The sequence below is a fragment of the Pan paniscus genome, chromosome 4 (assembly GCF_029289425.2).
Source record: "Pan paniscus chromosome 4, NHGRI_mPanPan1-v2.0_pri, whole genome shotgun sequence".
NCBI classification, from domain to species: Eukaryota; Metazoa; Chordata; class Mammalia; order Primates; family Hominidae; genus Pan; species Pan paniscus.
Window position 1 is genome coordinate 19,859,413 of NC_073253.2, and position 24,919 is coordinate 19,884,331.

The 24,919-nt window shown below is 35.0% G+C and overlaps 1 protein-coding gene and 1 non-coding gene across 3 annotated transcripts in view; one reads left to right on the forward strand and one right to left on the reverse strand.

Annotated features, from left to right (window-relative positions):
• The window catches only part of SKIC3 (SKI3 subunit of superkiller complex), a 97,829-nt gene that overhangs the window by 35,265 nt on the left and 37,645 nt on the right, over positions 1-24,919 (forward strand). For both annotated transcript variants that reach the window (XM_003822763.5, XM_063604380.1), the window contains 19 exons: positions 1,099-1,185; positions 1,271-1,374; positions 2,181-2,307; positions 2,938-3,117; positions 3,445-3,569; positions 4,470-4,723; positions 5,957-6,059; positions 9,448-9,624; positions 9,710-9,854; positions 10,020-10,098; positions 10,184-10,245; positions 10,361-10,417; positions 11,850-11,918; positions 13,127-13,201; positions 14,156-14,297; positions 17,089-17,182; positions 19,778-19,855; positions 22,843-22,967; positions 23,777-23,900. In XM_003822763.5, coding sequence (XP_003822811.3) covers positions 1,099-1,185; positions 1,271-1,374; positions 2,181-2,307; positions 2,938-3,117; positions 3,445-3,569; positions 4,470-4,723; positions 5,957-6,059; positions 9,448-9,624; positions 9,710-9,854; positions 10,020-10,098; positions 10,184-10,245; positions 10,361-10,417; positions 11,850-11,918; positions 13,127-13,201; positions 14,156-14,297; positions 17,089-17,182; positions 19,778-19,855; positions 22,843-22,967; positions 23,777-23,900 — 2,207 coding nt within the window. The remainder of the gene's footprint in view (positions 1-1,098; positions 1,186-1,270; positions 1,375-2,180; positions 2,308-2,937; positions 3,118-3,444; positions 3,570-4,469; positions 4,724-5,956; positions 6,060-9,447; positions 9,625-9,709; positions 9,855-10,019; positions 10,099-10,183; positions 10,246-10,360; positions 10,418-11,849; positions 11,919-13,126; positions 13,202-14,155; positions 14,298-17,088; positions 17,183-19,777; positions 19,856-22,842; positions 22,968-23,776; positions 23,901-24,919) is intronic.
• LOC112439915 (U6 spliceosomal RNA) lies at positions 5,297-5,403 on the reverse strand. Its single transcript, XR_003028139.1, has one exon. It is a non-coding gene; the product is annotated as a U6 spliceosomal RNA (small nuclear RNA).

Here is a 24,919-nt window from a genome sequence, read left to right on the forward strand (position 1 = left end):
GCTTATGCCTCTAACACTTTGGGAGGCCGAGGCAGGTGGATCACTTGAGGTCAGGAGTTTGAGACCAGCCAATATGGTGAAACTCTGTCTCTACTAAAAATAGAAAAATTAGTCTGGCTTGGTGGTGTGCACCTGTAATCCCAGCTACTTGGGAGGCTGAGGCGGGAGAATCGCTTGAAGCCAGAAAGCAGAGGTTGCAGTGAGTCAAGATCAGACCATTGCACTCTAGCCTGGGCATCAAAGCGAGACTCTTGTCTCTCCAAAAAACAAACAAAAAAAAGACAGTCAGACACAACCAAGTGCAAATACACCTGAAGACCTGAAGTATCCTTGGGAATCTTCAAACCTCTGAACCCAACTACTAATATACAGAAAATACAGGGAACCAAGGAACATGTTAAACACCTTGAGAATACGTTTAGCAAAATCCAGACTTTGAGAAACTGTGACAAATAAGCCATATTTTTCAACAGTTAAATTGTAAGGAAGAAAAAAAAAAGAGAAGGAGGGGGACCTTATTGATTAAAAGAGATAAGGCATTATCATTCAGTTCAAATGTATGTGTCTTATTTAGATTTTGATTTTTAAAATTGTTCAAATATGAGACGACTGAGAAATTTGATAGTGTTAAGGATGTTTGTTGGTTTTGTTTAGGTATGATAATGGTAATGTGGTTATGCAACTTAGAAATGAACTTTTAGATATAGATGCTGAAGTATTACAGGTAAAAAGTTACAATATCTGGGATTTGTGTCAAAATCATCTGAGCAGAAGTGTGGTAAAATTAGTGGAGGTATAGATGAAAAAAATGATTGCTTGTGAGTTTGTGGTTTTGTAGCTGGATGATGGGTACATGTGGGTTTATTATACTAGTTTCTGTAATTTTTTTCTGTATATGAGATTTTCCCTAATAAAAAGGTTATGAAGAGTGAAGATGTGTTATTAGTGATAGAAATCAGGACCTCTATTTCTTTATTCTATTAGGACCTCTATTATTTTTTATTCTATGCTTTTCTGTGTTCGTTCTTTAATTAAAGCAAACATTGCTGTGGTTGTGTTGAAGGAGATTTATAGCAGTTCTTTACAATTATTTTCTAGATTTCTGATGCAGATAATATCCCAGGACTTTTGGTTCTCAAAAGCTTGGCCTATCGGAACAAAGGTTCATTTGATGAAGCTGCAAAGGTTGGCTTTTTTATTCAAACTGAGCATTTTTTGAGTTAAAAGCATTTTTATTTGGCTATAGAATTGACTGGTGTCTACTTTATAGATTATGGAAGACCTTCTCTCTTCTTACCCTGACCTAGCTGAAGTTCATGCCCTTGAGGCTTTGATTCATTTCACCAGAAAGGACTATCTACAAGCAGAAAAATGGTAAGGATATATAAATTGCTCATAGAACCATTTACATCTTTGTTCTTTATATTTCTGAAAAATTCAAAATGAGTAGGCTTGATGAAGATTTGATTTTTCATGAATTTGATCTTTGTAGGCTTTAAGTTTTAGTATTTTAAAGAAATGTATTTAGCATGTAGTACAGTAGCTATAAAAAATTATATGATGGGTTTCAAATCTAATTAGCTGATCTTAGCCGGGCGTGGTGGCTCACACCTGTCATCTCAGTACTTTGGGAGGCCAAGGCAGGTGATCTCTTGAGCGCAGGAATTCAAGACCAGCCTGGGCAACACGATGAAACCCCATCTCTACTAAAAATACAAAAAGTAGCTGGGCATGGTGGCACATGCCTGTAGTCCCTGCTTCTCAGGAGGCTGAGGCATGAGAATTGCTTGAACCTGGCGGGTGAAGGTTGCAGTGAGCCAGGACCATTCCACTGTACTCCAGCCTGGATGACAGAGCAAGACTCGGACTCAAAAAATAAAAAAAAAAACCTGATCAGCTGATCATAATGTTCACTAAGCAGATGTAATGTTCAGTATAGTCTGAACACTTAGCACATGGTAGTGCTAAAAGGCCACTGTGCTTTTTTAAGATCCTCTTCTTCAAAAACAAATCACTTTTTTCCTTATGATAATATAAATCCTAAAGTGATGATTGGTTTCTAATTTGGCACCTCTGAATCACTCAAACTTTGATTGTTCCAACTAGGAGTCTCCTATATTGCATGTGGGTGTGTGTGTATTTGTTTTACTACTTCTTTTTATTACCCTTTGGTGACTTAGTTTTCAGAGAGCTCTTGAGAAAGATACCGAAGTTGCAGAATATCATTACCAACTTGGATTAACATACTGGTTCATGGGTGAAGAGACAAGAAAAGATAAAACAAAGGCTCTTACCCACTTTCTGAAGGTAAAGCAAGTGCTACAATTCAATTCCTAGTTGAAATGGCATTATAAAATCATAAATAATAATCATATACATTAGTTACAATTACTCTTTACTGAACTGTTTTTTGTGCTTTATCTTTCATATGTCAGGTTTTGTGATGGTGTTATATGGGTTTTCAAGGAAGAAATTAAAACATAAAATGTGAAAGTTACTTTTTGAAAAGCATGTGTTGTAGAAAACGAGACATAATTATCTCTTGTAAACAATACTTTTTAGGTAATTTTCACTGTAGTTTTATGAGCATACAAGTTAGATGTTTAAATTCCTGTTTTTTTAGATGTTTAACATCTATAACTCCTACATTCTTATCTTGACTTGTAAGAGCAGATTAATTCAGTAACAGCTCTAATTTCACATTTCCTTTACCAAAAAAGAAAATATTTTTATATTTCCTTTTACTTTCTATAAGCAGTGAGGGACAGCTTTCCTGTCTGTTTTAAATCTTACATCAAAGGATTTTTTGGCATATTTTTGTATGTTTAATGAAATTATTTCTTTTTTCTTTAATCTGTGTATTTATCTTCTGTATTTGTAAAGATACTCATTAAATGAACTTTTAATGTTCTGTTATTATCAATATTTATTTCAAAGGCTGCAAGACTGGATACATATATGGGCAAAGTTTTCTGCTATTTAGGTCATTATTATAGAGACGTAATGGGAGATAAAAACAGAGCTCGTGGATGTTATAGGAAAGCCTTTGAATTAGATGACACTGATGCTGAATCTGGAGCTGCAGCGGTTGACCTAAGTGTGGAGCTTGAAGATATGGTATGTCTAATAATCACTTTTGCTTTTTGTTTTTTTATCCTGAGTATATAAATGAAAATATTTTTATATATGTATACTTGAAAGTTATCATTAGTTTTTTTTCTATAGGTGCAGTATAAATATTTTTGCCTCTGTAAGTGAAGTTTTTTTCCATTGGCAGATATTAAATTACTAACCACTTATTGTTGAAACTGTAATTTGATGTTTACCAGTGTAAGTTTAAAAAATCAGAAGTGGGAAATGAAAATATGTTTGTGTACTTTACATGAGCATTCTGTCTTTTTATAATGTTCAATATATCTAATATTAGTATTTTCTTATTATTAGGAAATGGCTTTAGCTATCCTAACAACAGTAACTCAAAAGGCAAGTGCTGGAACGGCAAAATGGGCCTGGCTTAGGCGAGGACTATACTATTTGAAAGCTGGTCAGCATTCTCAAGCAGTGGCTGAGTAAGGCACCTTATTGTGTTTAAACTATGTTAGACAAGCATAACGGTTCCTTAAATTAAGCATTTTAATTGTCTCTTACCAGGTTGTATTTTGAGAGAAGAAAAAACAAAATTACTTTATGATTGATTGGTGTTTATTGTCTGCAGGGCAGTGGAATTGCAGAGATGGATTAAATGGTGTCCTGTTGTTGAGGAGATAGCCAGATTAGTGAATTGAAGTCTTAATAAATATGTATAGTAGTTCTCAATAGAAATTTTAGTGATGAGAAGCTGAGGTACATATCTTTGTTGTTCTGCTGACACACATTGTTTTTGGCAGGGGAGACATTTGGCAGCTTAAAGGGCATTGGGAGCAGCTCATATATGATCAATTTGAGTCATTTGATTTGAACAGTACTTAAATGTAAATAAATGTATTTGAATCAAGATAAAATTGTTTCTGGTTTATGTTAGTATCTAGAGTACAGGCATTTTCACGGAAATGGAATTTGATCAGATATTTAAAGCATGCCTGTTGTTTCCATATTTTAACTGTGGTATTTCTGTTTGGTAAAAGGATTGCTGGTGGGGGATTATGGGTTGATGTGACAAACTGAGATGGACGCCTGTCCTGGTAGGATAGAAAACTCGAGTTCCTCGAGATAATCAAGGAAAAGAAATGTTGTTCAGCACTTTTTCAAAAAAAAAGCATTTTATTCTTATTCTGAAATTAAAATAACATTTCTTAGCATTAAAAAAATTAATCATAAAAGGAACAAATTTACCTGCTTTAAATAGCACTTTTATAAGTAGAAGGAGCCACAGATATATATGTTTACTTGAATTATTTATTTTATATTTTCCTTTCAGATTTGGAGATAGTTCCATACTTCTAGTTCTCTTACGGTTTTTTAAATTTTAGTTTACAGGCAGCATTAAGAGCAGACCCAAAGGACTTCAATTGTTGGGAATCGTTAGGAGAAGCATACTTAAGCAGAGGAGGCTACACAACAGCCTTGAAGTCCTTCACAAAAGCCAGTGAGCTGAACCCAGAATCCACATACAGTGTGTTTAAGGTTGCAGCAATACAGCAAATCCTAGGCAAATATAAGGAGGCTGTAGCTCAATACCAGATGATCATTAAAAAGACAGAAGATTATGTGCCTGCTTTAAAAGGTAATTTATTTTTAGTAGCTCCTTTGACTTTTATGATCCTGAAGTATAAAATCCTTGAGTAGATTTCCTGCCTAAATGTATTGAATAACGTGAAAAGGACTTCTTTAGTCAACAGCAAGCATCCATATGAACCTCTTACAGTATAGCTTATATAAATTTGAATATAAAAAGATCAAATCTTGTTTCTTAAGTTAATAAATAGTAATGTGATAGAGATTTAACTTTTAGACAAACAGTATGATAACTATTAGATCTAAAAATTGATCTCTAAAACATGTTTCCCTACTCTTACATTTTGATAATTAATTCATCATGTCTCCAGAATATCTTAATACCTTTAATTACTTTGTAAGTTATACAAGCTCATTAAATTTTTTTTAAACTTCAGAGACAACTTGCATTGTTTTGTAGTTATCTAAGTTATTTTTGGTAATATAAAATACCACCATCCATATATAACCTACATTTGTAATGATTGTATTAAAAAAGCTGGGAGCTCATTATATATGCTTACTCTCCTCCATTTCCTTCTTTCTCCTTTTTAAAGAAACTGGTTTTTTTTTTCTGTTTGTTTTTTTTAAGGAATGCTTTATGAATTTTTGTGTCATCCTTGCTCAGTAGCCATGCTAATCTTCTTTTTATCATTCCAGTTTTGGTATATGTGCTGCTGAAGTGAGCACATAAATAGTATATTGTAAATGACATATAACTTAGGGCTTGAAACTTTTTTTTTTAATTTTGTAAAACTCTTTCCTCAAGAGAAGGAGAACTCACATTTAAGAAATCTTTACTAGGCACTTTAGGTAATCACTATTTCGTTTAATTCTTATAGTATATAGCTTGCTATACAGATTTTAATATAAAAAGATCATATCTTGTTTCACAATAGTTAATAAGTAGTAATATGATGGAGAGTAACATATAGATAATATCCACATTTTTTGTAGCCAAAGTTTTAGCAGGTAAGTAACTTGCCCAAAGTCAAGGAAATTCTTGGGTTCTGTAGATAACTTTTTTATAACTTCTAGTGCATGTTTACTCCAACAGAATTCTTCCATTTGAATTTCTTATTGAGTGAATGTAGGATCATGCTTTAAGATAATTTTATAACACACCATTAAGTTTTATTTTCTGGAAAGTGCTTTAAAATAACACCAATAACTTTATTTGAAGTTCATTTTAAGTGTTTGTTTTATGTGTTTTAATAACAGTGACAAACTTACCTGATTTTAGGTTTGGGTGAATGCCATCTTATGATGGCAAAAGCAGCTCTAGTTGATTATCTTGATGGAAAAGCCGTAGACTACATAGAAAAAGCACTGGAATATTTTACTTGGTTCGTATTATTCTTATTATTTATTGTTTATTTTTGTAATATTAAAATGAAGCCAAATTTAGAAGATCATTTTATGTATTCTGCTAGATATAGCAATTACTCAGAATGTCAAACATAAAGAATAACAGACAAGCCAATTCTATAACATACATGTTGTATTAATTTTGCACTTGGGGAAACAGATATAATTTCTTCTGCTCTTAGTAGTGGCTGGCATCCTAGATGCATAGGAAAGAATAGGAAGGAAGGAGCAGTCTGCTAGTGGAACAGCAGCTCTGACACCATGTGTTAGTGTTCTCTTTCAGTAGGCCTGGAAATGAGTATCTTTAATTGGAACCAATTGGGAAATAGGGCTTCAGGTGCTCAATATGCTATACATTCAGTGGTAAGAGCCAATTGTAGGATTATTAGTAGTTCTTGAAGGTAAGGGGAAATGACAATCTGATTGCTCCTGAGGAGAAACTGTGAAGGAAAAAAGTGATGTGTCTAATAACAAGAAAGGAATCAGAAAATTTTGAGTAGATTTGGCATTTTATAGAACTGTGAATTCATTGGTTAGGTCAGAAAAAGTGTTATCTGTGGTAGATGACTTCCAAAAGTCCACAAGTTAGATGTACATTTGAATTTTTTGTAAGTCTTAAACATCTTTCTTCTACTTCCCCTCTTTTCCTGCTTGGTTTCTCCTCTGTTTTGTATTTATTGGTTGTTCCAGAATTGCTTTTCATATGAACCAAATATGAAAAGAAAACCTAACCCTTTTTTATCTCACTGAATTTTATTGCTACTTTTCAAGTCTCACATAATGTAGTTCTTTCTAAAGAGAAGGTTACTGTGTAAAGGGCATGCTTTATGTGAACTGCTATTTAAGAGTAAATGTGAACCTTTGGGTGACAGTACCTTAGCTATAAATACTGCCTCTCTGAGCCTAGGAAATGTTATTCTGGATAACATGTAACATAACCCATTAGAAGGTGGCATATAAAACAATTATAATCTCCAAATGTATATTTACTTCCAGACTTACAAGACATTAATACTATCACAATTATTGTGTAAGGGTGATATAAGTTACTTCAATTTATAGATATTTTATTTTTATTGAACTCAAAATAAGAATTTAGGCTCTTAAAATCGCCTGTTTCACTTTTTTCCTCTCCTCATTTTTTGCTGTCAATTTTAGAAATTTTGCTAAGATATTTAGGCAAAGGAACTCCAAATCATATTGCCCTTCCTTCAGATTCTCAGTGGGCTTTTAGTCATGACCACAATAATTAATATTATTTCTTAGGAAGACATTGGAAAATTATTTTTGGCTGGACTCCATGAGTAGAAAAGGCTATGAAAAATGTTCCATCTGCCTTTCCATCTGCCAGTAACATAGCAGCTTGTGATAGCTGATTATTGAGACTTGGCTTAAGTGAAATTGCCATGTTTTATTTATAAGATCTCGAGAAGAGAAAAATGAAGAAAAATGTATAGCTGAAGTTTTTCTCATTCTAAAAGGAATTGCCCTCTGTCACCATAATTAATATTTCTCTTTGCTTTTTGAGCTTGTTCATTCAGTCTGCTCTTGTTTCGGTAAATGTAGTTCTTCAGATTTTTACGTTTAGATTTTTGGCTTTTTTTGGTCTCAGGATATTAATGTTCAACATCACCAATCATCAGGAAAATGCAAATCAAAACCACAGTAAGGTATCATGTCACCCCAGTTAGGATGTCTGTTATTCAAAAGACAAAAAATAAAGGCTGGTAAGGATGTGGAGAAGAGGGAACTCTTATATGGTTTATGGGAATGCAAACTAGTGTAGCCACTGTGGAGAACAGTATGGAGTTTTCTCAAAAAACTGCAAATAGAACTACCGTATGATCCAGCAACCCCACTACTGGGAACTTATCCAAAGGAAAGAAAATCATTATATCAAAGAGACATCTGTACCCTCATGTTTATTGCAGCACTATTCACAATAGTCGAGATATGGAATCAACCTAGATATTCAACAACAGATAAATGGATAAAGAAAATGTGGTATTTATATGCAGTGGAATACTATTCAGCCATAAAAAAGGATGAAATGCTATCATTTAAGGCAATTTGGATAGAACTGGAGGACATTATGTTAAGTGAAATAAGCCAGGAACAGAAAGTTAACCACCATATGTGCTTACTCATATGTGGAAGCTAAAAAAAAATTGATCTCATAGAAGTAAAAAGTAGAACAGAGGATACTAGAAGCTGGGAAGGGTAGGGGGAAAGGATATATGGGTAATACTTGTTAAAGGACACAAAATTACAGCTAGATAGGAGGAATAAGTTCTAGTGTTCTATAGCATTGTAGGATGACTGTAGTTAACAATAATATATAGTTTCAAATAGCTAGAAGGAGGATAGTGAACATTCCTAACACAAAGAAATTATAAATGTTTGAGATGATTAATATGCTAATTACCCTGATCTGATCACAATACATTACATGTATCAAAACATCTCTGTCCCTCATGAATATATATAGTTATGCCAATTAAAACATAAAATTTACAAAAATCTTTCAGGTCTTACCAAATATATTTGGTATATTTTATTTGAGGTGTCTGCATCAATTTTTTGCTGCCGTAACAGAATACCATGGACTGGTTAATTTACAAAGAACAGAAGTTTATTTGACTTGGTTCTGGAGGCTGATAAGTCCAGGAGCATGGTGCTGGCATCTTGGTGAGGGTCATCCTATGGCAGAAGGGCAGAATGCAAGAGAAAAAAAGTGGGACTGAACCTACCCTTTTATCAGGAGCTGACTCCTGTGACAACTAACCCATTCCTACAATAACAGTATTAATCCATTTAGGGAGGCAGAGCCCTCGTGACATCATCACCTCTTAAAGGTCCTACTTCTCAACATTGTTGCCCTGGAGATTGAGTTCCCAACTCATGAGCTTTGTGGGGATGTAGTCAAAACTACACAGCATGAGAGAAGATCTAAAAGCAAAAACCTGAGTTTACAATTGTCAGTTGTAAGAGAGTTACGAACTTTACTGCCTTGGTCATTGCTTAAACACAAAAAGCATAGTTTTAACATTTTAATATTAAAAGGAAATTGGTCCTGGAAAACTTATTTATTTATTTGCGTGATTGCTGCTACTTCTAATAAAAATGGTGAAGAGTAACAAAAAAAAGTGTCCACAAAATTTCTGGCACTTAAAGTAATCCCTTCCTCCTTCCCTTTCTCCTTTTCTTCTTCCCTTCCTATTAGCGAGGTGATATGATATAATTCAGTTAGGAGGAGGCTAGTAAAGTGCTTAATGTACAGTTTTTCTGTTTTAAGTAATAATCAGGGAGATAAACTTCATGCTTTTTATAAATAATTTGTAAGAATCACAATGTTTCTTTTTTTAGTGCTCTACAGCATCGAGCTGATGTGTCCTGCCTCTGGAAGCTAGCTGGGGATGCTTGTACCTGTCTGTATGCTGTCTCACCATCTAAAGTGAATGTTCATGTTTTAGGAGTCCTTCTAGGTCAGAAAGAAGGAAAACAAGTATTAAAGAAAAATGAGCTCCTCCACCTTGGAGGAAGGTAATTTGCAAAGATTGCCAGTTAATAACATTTGAATTGAATTAAGGCATTGTAACAAAAAACATTCACTTTTATATTCCCATAGGTGTTATGGTCGTGCATTAAAACTGATGTCTACATCTAATACATGGTGTGACCTTGGAATTAATTATTATCGCCAAGCACAACATCTAGCAGAAACAGGCAGCAACATGAATGATTTTAAGGAGTTGCTGGAGAAATCTTTACATGTATGGTATAAATAAATTTTTTATAAACTTTTTCAAAAACATAATGCTTTTCTTGAAGTTGTTTTGGATGAAGTAAATAGTGTTTTCACATAAAACCACATATATCTTGATATACATGCTGCTATTCCAAGAAATAAAAATTAATCTAATTTAACTTCTTTTCAGTGTCTGAAAAAAGCAGTGAGACTCGACAGTAGTAATCACTTATACTGGAATGCTCTTGGTGTGGTTGCATGTTACAGTGGTGAGAATTGAGTAACACTTCAATATTTTTAGAAGATTGTGTATTTCAAACAAAGTTCAGTTTCATCAAGTTTTGTATTTTTCAGGTATTGGAAATTATGCCCTTGCTCAGCACTGTTTCATCAAATCAATCCAGTCAGAACAAATTGTGAGTATTCTATGTGTCTATGAAAAAGAACTTCAAAATTTAGTATTACTAATTTTCTGAGACTTTCAACTAGACAAGGGGCCTATTTTAAGAAAAAAAATGTTATGTTTTTTAGAATGCTGTTGCATGGACCAACTTGGGAGTGTTATACCTCACAAATGAAAATATTGAGGTAAATATGTTGCCTGTCTGTCATATTTAAAACAAAGAATGTTTTCTATGTTATTGTCTCCTCAATAGCTCAGCTCCTTGTGGAGAAATGTTTTTGCACATCGTTATCTAGCCAGTATGCTCTCCAGTATGCTAGTTAATTGATGATATTCAATTTATGTCAAATAATTAATGTATAAGATTTATTTTCCTTTTTATGACCTTCAAGAAACTTCTGGTTTTGTGATTATGTTGGTTTTTCATTTAGAGATTAAAACAGTTCGATTCTGGATCAATTCAGCATTTTTTAAAATCTGTACACATGTAAGAGAAGTCCTATGTAGATAGTGTTGGAGGTGGAGTGGATGAGCACAAGGGAGACAGTTAGTACTCTCTAGCAGCTTAAATTTAACCTTTCTTGGATGCTTTACATTTTGGCTTTAGTAGATATTAATCTCTTTAAATAGCAAGTGTAATTTGTCATACTTGAGCAATTATACCTTAGGCAATTAGAACTAAAGTGACTGGGAGTATGTTTATAGGTCATGTTTGGAAAGTTTCCATAAATCTGTAGGTAATACCATGTCTGAACTGTTTTGTGTTTCAGCCGGTATATTGAATCTCATCCCAAAAAGCTTTCTCAATATTCTCAAGGATACATTAAGTCCCTGCAAAAAAGACTGGATTTAGAAAATTGTAAATAGATTGAAGAAAATATTAATTTGGATTTTAAAATACGTGAACTTTTTTTAATTTAAATAAAACAATGTCTTAATAAGCTATGGATGTGGTTTTATTGTAGCATGGGATAGTTTTTGCCCATGAGCTTACTTTTTAAAAATAGGAAAAATAAGACTGTTTCTTGCCATCCATAGATTGTTGAGAAAATAGTATAAAGTAGTATGTAATAAAAAGTTATTTTTTGTAGCAGAAAAAAAGCATCCAAGTTAATGTGTCCAAATTAGATATTTTTGAAGTTTCCTGATTGCTTAATGCAGAATTAAGTTGTTGATCACTCCTTCTCTAGTAGCAGGTATATACATCTCTAGCACTTCATTGGTTAGGACTTCATTGGTTGTGAGTTCTTATCCTCCCAGTTAAGCTAAAAGAAAGGGGAATAGATAGCCTTATTTAATCATTGCCTTCAAACCTATGGCTATCTAATGGATGGATGATTGGTTGGTTAAAAGTTCTGCAGATGACAAGGTAGAACCCTTTTTTGCTAGGGTTCAGAACTCCTAACCTGGGGAGAAATCTGTTGCACCCAGGAGTGTTCTAGAACTGTGTAGTTAAAACACTGCTTTAAGCATTGCTAATTATGCTTAAATAGTGAAATTTTATGTTCATACATATTTATGATGAGAGGTTTGACTTATTTTATGCTTTTTAAACATAAGCGGTTTAATAAGTTTATAAAATGACTTGCTGTAATATTTTTTGCCTTTTTTTCCTAGCAAGCTCATGAAGCTTTCAAAATGGCCCAATCCCTTGATCCATCTTATTTAATGTGCTGGATTGGACAAGTAAGAAATATAACATATAGTTACTAATAAGCTTGTTGATATCAATAACTGACTAATATGCATAACAGTGATAATAATGGTAACGGATAGCATTTGAGGGCTTACTTTGTGCCAGTCACTGTGCTTAGCTCTTTGTATACACTATTTCAGTTAATCTATCAATCATCAATTCTTTGAGATATGGTTGATGTTATACTCTCTTTATAGTTGTGGAAATAGAAACTCAGAGCTCCTAAGTGTCATTCCTAAGGCCACGTAGCTTGTAAGGATTTAACTCTGACTTGGGGGGCCTTTGAACACTTACCAGTCTGATATTACTGTGCCTAAAAAATAAACCCAGAACTCTATTGTTTAACTCACATTACAAAGAAAATGCACATTTACAAAGATCATTTTGAATATTATGTTTCTGTAAAATCTTCATATTTGGTTTGTCACTTGTTTATGAGTATTCTTTCCTCCCCCAAATTCAGATTTTTGTACTGCCAAATAGGAATCAGGATACTTTGTTACTAGTCTGAGTCTGTTACCTACTGATTTTTTTTTCTTTTTTTACCTTAGCATATCACTTTTCTGGATTTTAATTTTCTTACCTGAAAAAGAAGGGGATTAGACTGAGTGGCCTCGAAGTTCTTGCCTGGTTGAGAAATTATAATGAATTAGTAAGCAGTCAGTTGCTTATCAGAAAATTATTAATCAGGGTTTAGAGATCTTTTGTTGTATTTTAGACTCTTGGGCCTAATTCTAGTTAATTGGTGAAGCAAGCAGAGCTAGAAAGGCAAACTCCTGTTCCCATTCACTGTGGTAGCATCTGGGGGCAGTGGCGTTACTATACTAGCCTCTGTGTCAGCCATTGAACCCAGGGAGTCCAAGAATTTGCATTCTAACTGCTCCCAAGTGATGATTATGAGGCTGGTCCAAGGGACCTCACTTCGCGTAGTACTGCTGTAGCTCAGTAGATCTTAGATGATTATCAGAATCACTTTTTAATTTTTATTTTAAAAGTATTTTTGGTTTTAAAAATAATTTATTTTAGCAGGTAACTGGAAGATTTAGTTAAAATAATAACAATATAAGTGAAAAACTTAGGTTAACTTTGCTTTTAAGCTCAGCTAGTAAACCTTTGGTTCTTCTAGACAGTTTCATTTTGTATTATTATTGTTACTGCCTTTTAAACACATTAAGAGTCTGTTTTTTTCCTTTTATAGGCTCTTATTGCTGAGGCAGTTGGAAGTTATGACACCATGGATCTTTTCAGGCACACTACAGAACTAAATATGCATGTAAGAATCTGAACATTCTTCTTGAGGATTCATTAATGAGAAAAGTGTTATCCTTGTTAAGGGAATGAATAGATATTGGGCTAGGCATAGTGGCTTATGCCTGTAATCCCAGTGATTTGGGATGCCAAGGCAGGAGGATTGCTTGAGGCCAGCCTGGACAATATAGCAAGACCCCGTCTCTTAAAAAAAAAATTAAAAATTAGCTAGGTATGATGGCATATACCTGTAGTCCTAGCTACTCAGGAGGCTGAGGCAGGAGGATTGAGTCCTGGAGTTTCAGGATACAGTGAGCTATGATCATGCCATTGCACTCCAGCCTGGGCAACAGAGCAAGATTCTGTCTCTAAGAAACGGAAAAAGAAAATGAATAGATAGTGGTATTAGATGTTAATGACATCAGTTGTTTTTATTCTTTATTATTTCTTAGAAACAGATTAGTTGTCTTGAATTAAAGAACTACCGTTTTTCTTTTTTCTACAACTTTCAAGAGCTGGTGAAGAAATGACGTTGAGATTTAATAGATATAGTAGCAGTCATATATTAATAGAATAGAAACTGAGACTCTAGGAAAAAGATAGACATGAGATAAGGAGTAGGCATGGTAGACATTTCTAGATTATTTATGAAAATGTTTTAGAATTCATTTTTTTTTTTTTTGGTCTGACCTTTGGCAATGGTGCTGAGGAAGGGAAAGCCAGCCCATCAGGCAAGGCTCTGTTTTCTGCATTTTATCCCATTTGATTCTTCTCGTTAGGATTGGAGCAAATAATTTCAATATGTTCTTTGCTGTGTTTTATCATAGTGACCCTTCATTTAAAGGTACTTTTAACAATTGACTTAAAGAACATTGAGATGTGATATTTATTGTATTGAAGTGCATTGTTTTACTTCTTATTATAATTTTAATTGACACATTTATTATCCTATGTCTGCTTAACGTTGGCTTTTTTAAAGACCGAAGGAGCATTAGGTTATGCGTATTGGGTCTGCACAACATTGCAAGATAAAAGCAACAGAGAAACAGAGCTGTACCAGTACAACATCCTCCAGATGAATGCTATTCCAGCAGCACAAGTTATTTTGAATAAATATGTAGGTAAGGTACCTGTTATATAATAGCAAAATATTTGAGTAACTATTGAAATAATTTAAATAATTTTAAAAATTAATTCATTTCAAATTAAATATTGGTGTTCTTTAAGACATGAATTTGCCTTCTTTTTGCCACAGCGAAGCAGTCTTTACTTTGTAAACTTTAATAAAGGCTTTTGAAGAAAGATAAAAATTGTTACCTAATGATGCAAGAAAAAAGTAATTTCCTTGTTATAGTGGAGAGTGTATTAGGCTTTAGTACACTCTGCACTATACACTATACACTATACACTAGAACAGTTGCTGCTGTTCTCGCTTTGCCTTTAACTTTCTCTGCAGTCTTAGGCCAAGTGTTTTACCACCCTTAACTTCTGTTTACTCCCTGGATAGTGGATATAACAATACCTGGATTGTAGAGTTGTGAGAACTAGATGAGATAATATAAATGAAGTGCCAAACCCAGTGCCTTTAGCTTCCCCACTTAACACCTAATTTTTCTTGAAGATATTGGGAAGATAACATTTAGGTTTAGGAAGTTGACAGAGTGGTGAAATTTTATTAACCATCTGTTGTAATAATTCCGTCTTTTTAAATAAAACTACCATTGGGTTTTAATCTCTGCTCCACCACTTAGTAGCCTTGACTGAAACCTTGGGCATGCTACCAAAATTCTCAACAGGAAAGTATTTATTGCTTAGTGTTTAAACAAGATGATTTGTACAAAATGTTATGCAGGGTGCCTGGCATATCCTAGATGCTCAAGAAATGTTAGTTTCATTAACTTTTGACAAAATGCTAATAAAGAAGCAAGGAGTTTAAGCAAGAATACTGAAAACAGTAAATATTGGCAGTCAAATAATATAAAGAATCAGATAAATAGTGAAAAACAGGAGAGAAAATGCCACACTGTAGATATTGTGGGGATTGTGGCACTCTGCATGCATTTAGCCTGAGGCACTAGACTAGGCAATTAATTTACAAACGTCAGCACTTAGGGGGGGTTTGCCTTAGGGTGGGTGTGGCATGTGAAGGCATGGATCTCCTTATGCTTATTTTGTATTTATTTATTTATTTTTTGAGACGGAGTCTCGCTCTGTCACCCAGGCTAGAGTGCAGTGGCGCAATCTCGGCTCACTGCAACTTCACCTCCCAGGTTCAAGCCATTCTCTTGCCTTAGCCTTCCGATTAGCAGGTAGGCATTACAGGTGCGTGCCACCACGCCCGGCTAATTTTTTGTATTTTTAATAGAGGTGGGGTTTCACCGTATTAGCCAGGATGGTCTCAATCTCCTGACCTGGTGATCCACCCGCCTCGGCCTCCCAAAGTGCTGGGATTACAGGCGTGAGCCACTGTACCTGGCCCTCATGCTTATTATGACTCAATTTTGTTGACTCTTTCTTTTGTGACTTTAAGGATTTTTCAAGAATAACTTTGACTATTTGATTTTAACCTTAGTTGTTGATCTTAGAACCTAACAATCACAAAAGATATGGTTACAGTGTACTTTGTTAAATAATCTAAAGGATTTGAAGGCTTACTTTCCACTACTACTTTTAAGTACATTAGATCAGATACGTTTCTTTTTCTACATTTTACCTTCATAGATAGGTAATCACCCAATGGGTTCACTTTTCCCACTGCCTAGACAGAGCCAATATATCAAGACAGGGGAATTGCAATAGAAAAAGAGTAATTCACGCAGAGCCGGCTGTGTGGAGGACTAGAGTTTTATTATTACCGAAATCAGTCTCCCCGAACAAGCATTTGGGGATCAGCATTTTTAAGAATAATTTGGTGGATGGTGGTGGGCAGGCAGTGAGTAGGGAGTGCTGATTAGTTGGGTCGGAGATGAAATCATAGGGAGTTGAAGCTGTCTTCTTGCGCAGTCAGTTCCTGGGTGGGGGCCACAAGATCAGATGAGCCAGTTTATCAATCTGGGTGATGCCAGCTGATCCATCAAGTGCAGGCTCTGAATAGTGATATTATCCCCAGGAGCAATTTGGGGAGGATCAGAATCTTGTAGCCTCCAGCTGTATGACTCCTAAACCATAATTAATCTTTTGACTAATTCAGTAGTCCTGCAAAGGCAGGTCTAGTCGCTAGGCAAGAAGGGGGTTTGTTTTGGGAAAGGGCTGTTGTCATCTTTGTTTCAAACTATAAACCAAGTTCCTCCCAAAGTTAGTTTAGCCTGCGCCCAGGAATGAATGAGGACAGCGTGGAGGTTAGAAGCAAGATGGAGTTAGGTTGGATTTCTGTCACTGTCTGAGTTATAATTTTGAAATGGTGGTTTCAGATACATTATGTTTTTTGACATTAAAATTTCAAAATACTGCACCGAAAGTACCAAACTTACCTTCTGTTTCTAGTGTACAATACTGACTTTATTTTTTTTAAATACATACATGTTGGAACAGAACCGCCAAGAGAAATTATTGCTAAATTTAATCACAGGAAGGCTTAAGTAATTAGCCAAAGAACTGAATATCTTTATAAATCTCATGACTGGTTTTAACAAGAACTATAATTTCAAGTTATTATACCTTTGGGCATAAAAATGTTTAAATTCTAAAATACAACTAAAAATCAAATATAACTATTAAACATTATTCAGTAATTAGAGTTAATAAAGTTTTTACTGACATATTATATTCAAGATAAAATCAGGCCACTATTCTTAACAGTGTGAGTGATCTCAAGAGGTAATCTGATATTTAAGATACTGAAAAAATAAAACGAATATTTTGTTAATACCATCAGTAGGCATATTTAAAATGAAGATATTTCTTATTTTCTAGAAAGAATTCAGAATTATGCCCCAGCTTTCACAATGTTGGGTTACTTAAACGAACATCTACAACTGAAAAAGGAAGCAGCAAATGCATACCAAAGGTAAACTACATTTAATTGTGATAGATGCAGGAGGAAGATGAGGGGAAGGGTTCCTGGAGACTCTCTGACTGGCCTGTGCGTTGGGAGAACCGGGTGAAGCCAGGGGAAGTTCACGCCATTTGCAGGTGGGGAGGAGCCTGGCCTCTTCAGTTCTTGGGTGCGTGGCCTGGAATCAATCTGTGAGATGTGGGCCTGTTAGCAGGAACCCCTCTCGCTTTGCTGAGAGGTTTTTTTTCTTTTTTCCTTTTCACCCAATAAATCCATTCCCCTCACCCTTCAGTGTGTCTGCGTGCCTAACTTTTCCTGGTTGTGTGACAAGGACCCGGTTTTAGCTGAACTAAGGAACAAAGTTCTACATCAATTGCAATGTTATCATTGTTTATCGGTTATCTTTTCAAATGTTAGTTTCATTCTCGGGAAAAAGGTACTAAATAATTGTTTTCACTCCTTTCCTGATGTTTCATTGTATACTATTATTACATCTTAGAAGATGAAAAGATGTGTTCCCAAATTTTCAGCTATATTTTGGTTTTTGTTGCTCATCTTAAGGAGGTGGGGTGGAGAAATTGAGAGAGAGAAATCAATAGAAAAGAAAGAAGAAACAAAACAAAAATCTCAGGTTTTTAGAAAAGTCTGTCTTTTAAGAACTTGTCTAGCTTTATTAGATTTGAACATGTGTTCAATGAGACAAGAAATGAGAACATTGTGATGTGTTTGTTTGAATGACTTTAATATCTACTATGTATTTATTTATTCATTTAATAAATATTTTTTGACTACTGCGTGCCAAGCAGCGTTCTTAGCACTGGCTATTTTGCAGTAAATTAAAAAAGACAAAGGCCCTGTTCTCATGGAGCATGTGTTCTGTGGCTGAAGAGACATGATAAGCTAATAAACATCTGTGATGATAGTAATTGCTAAGAAAGAAAATTAAAGTAGGGAAAAGGGCCAGAGAATGCAGGGCAGGAAGTGACATTTCAGGTGAGTTTAAGAATGGATAGATTTACTAAGGAGGCAGTTGAGGCCTGACTTCAGTGAACTGAGGCCACAAGCCACTTGTTTATCTAGGCAGGACCATTCTAGGCAGAACCATTCTAGGCAGAAGGAACAGCAAGAGAAGTGGAGAAGTGGAGGAGTGGATTTGGCATGTTTACAAAATAAGAAAGCCAGTGTGCTACAATGGAATGACCAGCTGGAGAGTGGTAGGAAATGAAATCTACATAAATTTCTATGTAAATTAATGGATAGGTGATAAGAAAATAACTATTGATCTCATGACCAACTACTAGATGAAAAGTAAAAAGACCTGGTTGCCTAATCTCTGAGGCACATTATTGCCCTAAATCTAAATAAATATTTACAAGAAGCCTTGTCAGGTAAAAAATAATTGAGGTGTCCTGAATGCTTTGCCATATGCTTTTATGGATCTCTCCATAGTTCAAAGGAGTAATCACTAGATGGTACTGGAGCCTGTGTAATCAAGAAGTTATTTTTCCAGGTGTGTATGGAAAGAAGTATATGAAAATAAATGTATATGAAAAACCACTATTTTGCTTCTTTCAAAGCCAACAAACTTACCAGTAAACTGTATAAATATGACAGACTGCAATAGTGAGCAAGATTTTTAAACAGAGAAAACTAGGCAGCTAGGGTGTTTGCTATTTTTTTTTTTTTTTGGTACATATCGTTATTATTGCAGATATTGTGAATCTAACATTGGTTACACCTTAGGCTTAAAATGGCATCTCCACAGTCACTTGGGTGTATGTACCACTTTCTTGACTGATCATCACTGCTGTTTTCTGCTTTAAACAACTGTCTGATGGTTGAAGCCACAAATTAGGCATAAATCTAAATAAGGGTATAGTTTTTCATCTCTATAATACTGTCTTTAGGCTTCTCTAGCAAATTCTTGTTTTTCATGCAACATCAGGGAGATAAAAAATCTTTCTTGGCTATTTCTCCCTAGCCAGTCGTCTTTAAATGGGAAAGAAAATAAAAACCAAAAATCTTGTTAAATATCCAACTCTTTTTAGTCGTTAAGACATTTCCCTGCCTGCCCATAGGGAACTGAGCATGAGAAGGAAATACACGTTGTCAGCAGGTTATTTATTCCAATCCTTGAGGGACTTCTAGTGACTAGTCCCCTTCCCTCAACTTACTTTTCTTTAAATATTTTTCTGTATGTACAAGCAAGGGCACATGAAAGCATTCAATTTCCTGGCTTCCTAACTCAAACTACTAATATATAAATAGTTTCAAGGGTGTTTTCTATAAACTCCAAATATGTCAAAACTTTAAACTGTGACATAGTCATTTCCTATATTTAGATTTTTGGAATATTTAGAACTCAAATGTCATAAATGATTTCACTTACTAAGAGGTTATTTAGATGTTATTTTCCTGAAAGTCTAAAATCTAAATATATATAAGTGCTTTTGTGGTACCAACTTAATAAAATATGAATAAGCTATTGTAACTAGCACCAAAGAATTAGTAGAATTAAATGAACAAAAATCTGTGGATTCAGCTAAAGAGGAAGGTAACAGAATGCTATTGCACAGAGATAAATTAAAATACCTTTTTTTTTTTAAGGGCAATTTTGTTGTTACAGACTGCAGAAGACCAAGATACTTACAATGTTGCAATAAGAAATTACGGCAGATTGTTATGGTAAGCGTATTTTTTCTCCGTTAATTTTGTCAATTGATTGTATTTTTCTGGTGAAAGCTATGGGACTGGTGATATGCTGACTAGTTCCTAGAATACTGGTACATGTAGGATACATAATTTCCATAGAAACAGGCTCTGTTAACAGTTTCCTATACCTATAATGGTAACCAACCCCAGTGTGCTTTACGTGGAGTAGAGTTAGAACTCATGGTTTGTTGACTGGAGATGAGAACATTTGGAAGAGAGGTAGTGACTGTCTCTAACAGTAGAAGCCTCGTTAATTGGAAGAGGAATTAGATTTATTCTGATTTGCTATATATTATTAAACCGGGGAGGGACATTAGGGGTCCAGTAACCCCTTTGAAATAGTACACAAAAATTGTTGTGTGGGTACCTTTTGGGGATGGGGAAGGAGCTCTATATCTTTCCTCAGTTTTTCAGAGACTTCTAACTCTAAAAAAGAATAAAAGAAAGAAAGATTAACCAATTGTTTTAGAGGGTAGAACTAGGACCAGAGAATAGACGTATTGCAGGAGGAAGGTTTTTGATTCAAGTTAAGGCAGCATCCTAGAGCTGCCCTAAAGTTGAATGGTACAGTTTGAAAAACACTGTTAGAACTATACTTTGATGTCTTAGGATTAGTGCTACATCTTTTAAGGAGCTACCTGGCAGACCTTAGGTAGCCAGTTATTTTCTTTTATAATTGTGTACCTGAATTATATCCAAAATTGGAAAATTGAACTGTTCTGACTGCCTCTCCTTTCAATTATTTTAAACTGTTAAATTTAAAAGTTGAAAAAAATACTTAAAAGTTGATAGAGCTGTCAGTTCCAAGATTTTGTTGAAGCAGAGGACAGATATTGTATAGAATAAAGTATCTGTTCTTTTTAGTTTTGATGTTTTATATAATCTAAGTACTAATGTAAGTATTTTAGAAGAAAATATATACCTTCCACTGAAAACAGATTTTTTTTAAGTTTACTTTTATTATGAAATGTATGAAATGTGCAAACATGCAGTAAGTAATAGAATCATTTAATGAAAAGTCACCAATCAAATTATATCTTAAAATTCTGTCAGCTTGCTTCAGGTTACTTTTTCTTTTTTTTTTTTTTTTTTTTTGGGATGGAGTCTCGCGCTGTTGCCCAAGCTGGAGTGCAGTGGCGCGATCTTGGCTCACTGCAACCTCCACCTCCGGGGTTCAAGAGATTCTCCTGCCTCAGCCTCCCGAGTAGCTGGAATTACAGGTGCCCACCACCACGCCCAGCTAATTTTTTGCATTTTTAGTAGAGACGGAGTTTCACTGTGTTGGCCAGGCTGGTCTCGAACTCCTGACCTCGTGATTCGCCCACCTTGGCCTCCCAAGGTGCTGGAATTACAGGCGTGAGCCACCGTGCCCGGCCTTCAGGTTACTTTTTCCAAAAAAATTTCAGATAGATTTGTTGAAGCACCCACATTCCCTTCTGTAGTTCCATTATTTTCTACACAAAAGCACGCACATCTTAGAAGATAGTGTTCATTTAAAGAAATACTTTTAATATATATGTATGTATCCAAAAACAATCTAAGGTAGTCCTCTTTCCTTTATCAAAATTTGAGTATTGATTTTATAATTCCTTTCACCTTTATAAAACTTATTTAGAAGTGAAGGTTGCCTATATTTTTAGCCCCCATTCATATCCTCCAAGATTAAAAAGATTTTATAAAAAGATTTCCACAACACATTAAAAATAAAAACAGATTCAGGTTATAGTGATGGATACCAGAAAGAAGAATCTCAAAGATATAGTGTTTCTCTTCAGATGATGGCAGTTGAGCTTATACAAGTTCCTTTTATCTTTAGGCAAAAACAAGTCATTTTTCTGTTATTAATAAGTATTGCACTTTAGTATATATTACAGTTTATATTTTCCTCCCTCTTTTGTTTTTAAGATGAAGTTTCTCTCTTGTCGCCCAGGCTGGAGTGCAGTGATGCAATCTCAGCTCATTGCAACCTCCGCCTCCCGGGTTCAAGTGATGCTCCTGCCTCAGCCTCTCCAGTAGCTGGAATTACAGGCACCCACCACCATGCCCGGGTAATTTTTGTATTTTTTTTTTATTAGAGACGGGGTTTCATCATGTTGGCCAGGCTGGTCTTGAACTCCTGACCTCAAGTGATGCCCCTGTCTTGGCCTCCCAAAGTGCTGGGATTACAGGTGTGAGCCACTGTGCCCGGCCTCCTCTCCCTTAAACACAAAGAAGAATAATATGTTGTTTGTGGAATTTTAGTGTATCTGTATGCCCTCCAAAAAAGAAAAAAAAAATGCGCAGATAAAGAGTTTACACAAAAGATAGGTTTGATTCTGACTAGGCATTTTATGACTTGTTAAGCTTGGCAAAGATGCTAGAATCATACTCATAGGGTAATATTTAATTAAGTATTCAGCTTAAAAAAATTAGAGATCCGTATTAAAGTCAACTTGAAATTATTTTTATAATTTGGGATTTTAATTAAAGCTTGTTAAAAAAAAAAAAAGAGACACTTCGTAATTCAGTAGACCACTATAAAAAAGGAAGTACACATGAAATTATCAAAAGAAACTTAGTGTAAATTTTTTTTTTTGAGACCAGTCTTGTTCTGTCTTGCCCAGGCTGGAGTGCAGTGGCACAATCTCGGCTCACTACAACCTCTGCCTCCTGGGTTCAAACAATTCTCCTGCCTCAGCCTCCTGAACAGCTAGGATTATTGGCATGTGCCACCACGTCGGGCTAATTTTTGTATTTTTAGTAGAGACGGGGTTTCACCATGTTGGCCAGGCTGGTCTCGAGCTCCTGACCTTGTGATCCACCCCCTCCCCCCACCCCCCGCCTGGGCCTCCCAAAGTGCTGGGATTACAGATGTGAGCCACCACGTCCGGCCCAACTTAGTGTAATTATATCTCAGTATTTTGATGATACACACCAGAATTACTTTTGATATTAAAAGTAAGTTGTGCTTTACTTCTTAGTTCCATTGGTGAATATGATAAAGCTATCCAGGCTTTTAAGTCAACACCCCTTGAAGAGTTAGAAGACATCATAGGTTTTGCATTGGCTTTATTCATGAAGGGGCTTTATAAAGAGAGCAGCAAAGGTAAGTATATTGCTCTAAAGCTAAGGACACATTTAGAGTCGAGTTTAATCATGATGAGCATACATACAGAAAGATGTAATAATGAGATGGGTGGGGGTTGCAATGTTTATTAAAATCTGACTAGGAGTAAGCAGCGATACTAGGCACTTTTTTATCTGTTACCTCATTTAGAATGTTATTATGATGAATAGTCTTTATAGTAGTGTTATGAGCTGAGTATTCATTATACAGATGAGGAAACTGGGGCCCAAGATCACTTATGGCAAATAATGTGACTTAGCATTTGAAAACAAATGTTTACTACTCTACACTGCTTAGATGTTAATTTCTGATAAATGAAAACCTCAACCATTGTTAGTAATAGATTTTGATTTCTCCAAATATGTTATATGATGCATTTTCACATATATGGGCTTAGCCCACATGTGTATAGAGCGTTGAAATATCTACTGCTTGATGGAGTTGCTGGGCTGCACGTGGAAGTTTTGGTGATATCTCAGTGGCTGCAGGCCTCTGCTTCTGACCCAAGTTGGCTCTTAAAGACTGTGACCTAGATCCCCATATAGATTCCGAACGTAGAAGTTAGGGATTGTCACATAATAATCCTAATGATACCTCAGAATCACCTTGGAACAGTGAAAACAAGTTAGATTATTATAAATTCTTATTCTATCTGCTTGAGAACAGGAGAATACAAAGATATAATTGTATTTAGACCTTTCTGAAAAATTTGGAAAGGAAAAATCCCATGCTTCATCAATCAGGATGGCTTTTATATTGTTTTGTTTGTTTTCACTTCTATGTAACAGCCTATGAGAGAGCCTTGTCTATTGTTGAATCAGAGCAAGACAAAGCCCATATCTTGACAGCTCTGGCAATAACTGAATATAAACAAGGAAAAATGGATGTAGCCAAGACATTGCTATTTAAATGGTATGTATAGTTGACATCAACACTTAACATGACCAGATACTTAGATATTTGGGTTGAGAATTGGAGCAATGTAAGTTCTTCATGTTTTAGGAACTTTTGGGTGAACAAAAGGGATTGGGCCCACCTGGTTCCGAATTGATAGTCACAGGTAGAGCTACAGATTGTGATTTAATTCTTATCCCTTGATCTATTGCATTCTTCGAAACTGTCCATTACTCTGTTGCATATTATTTGTTTTTTTAAAAGAGAAACTGATCACCTGATAATTAGTATCTTAAAATTTTAATGAAGATAGTTGTAATGAAGCCTTGTCTTTTGGCTTCTTGGATTCCCAAAGAGATATTTTCTTCTTTCCTTTTCAAGATAACCTGTTAAAAGGTTCATTTAAAGGTAAATCTTTTTAAAAATGTGTAACAAAACTTAAAACTATTTCTGTGTTTTTGGAGTAGGTTAATAAAATAACGACCTGTGTTATTTGTGGTTACTTATATAATACTTTTTAACTTCACTGAAGATTAGTTTTTTGAAAAGTGACCTGAATTCCTTCACAAGCAGTAGTGATTAATGTATGCTGTTAAACAGTGGCCTCAGTGAGTGTTTTATTGGCATTTTTGAGTGATACCAATCTTCATGGTACAGAGATATCCTCCCATTGCAAAAAGCTTATATCCTTGCCTCCCACCCACTAAGTGCTAATATTAGCACTCCTCAGTCATTGTGACATCAAAAAAATTGCCTCTGTAACTACCCCATCTCCAAAGGTGGGGGGATGGAGATGGTTAGATTGTACTGGTTGAGAACCAGTTCTATAGGATAAACTTTACATTTGTTTATTTGATGTAATGCCTTTGTCCTATCCTGTGCCATTACAGTCATTTCCTTGTCTAATAAATAAGCAATTTTTTTCTTCCTCTTTGCTGGTTAGGAAAAACCAACCCATTTAAAAGAAAATCCTGTCACTTTACATGGCTATATCATTTTAACATGTATCTATCCTTATATATAACATGTTCCAAGAA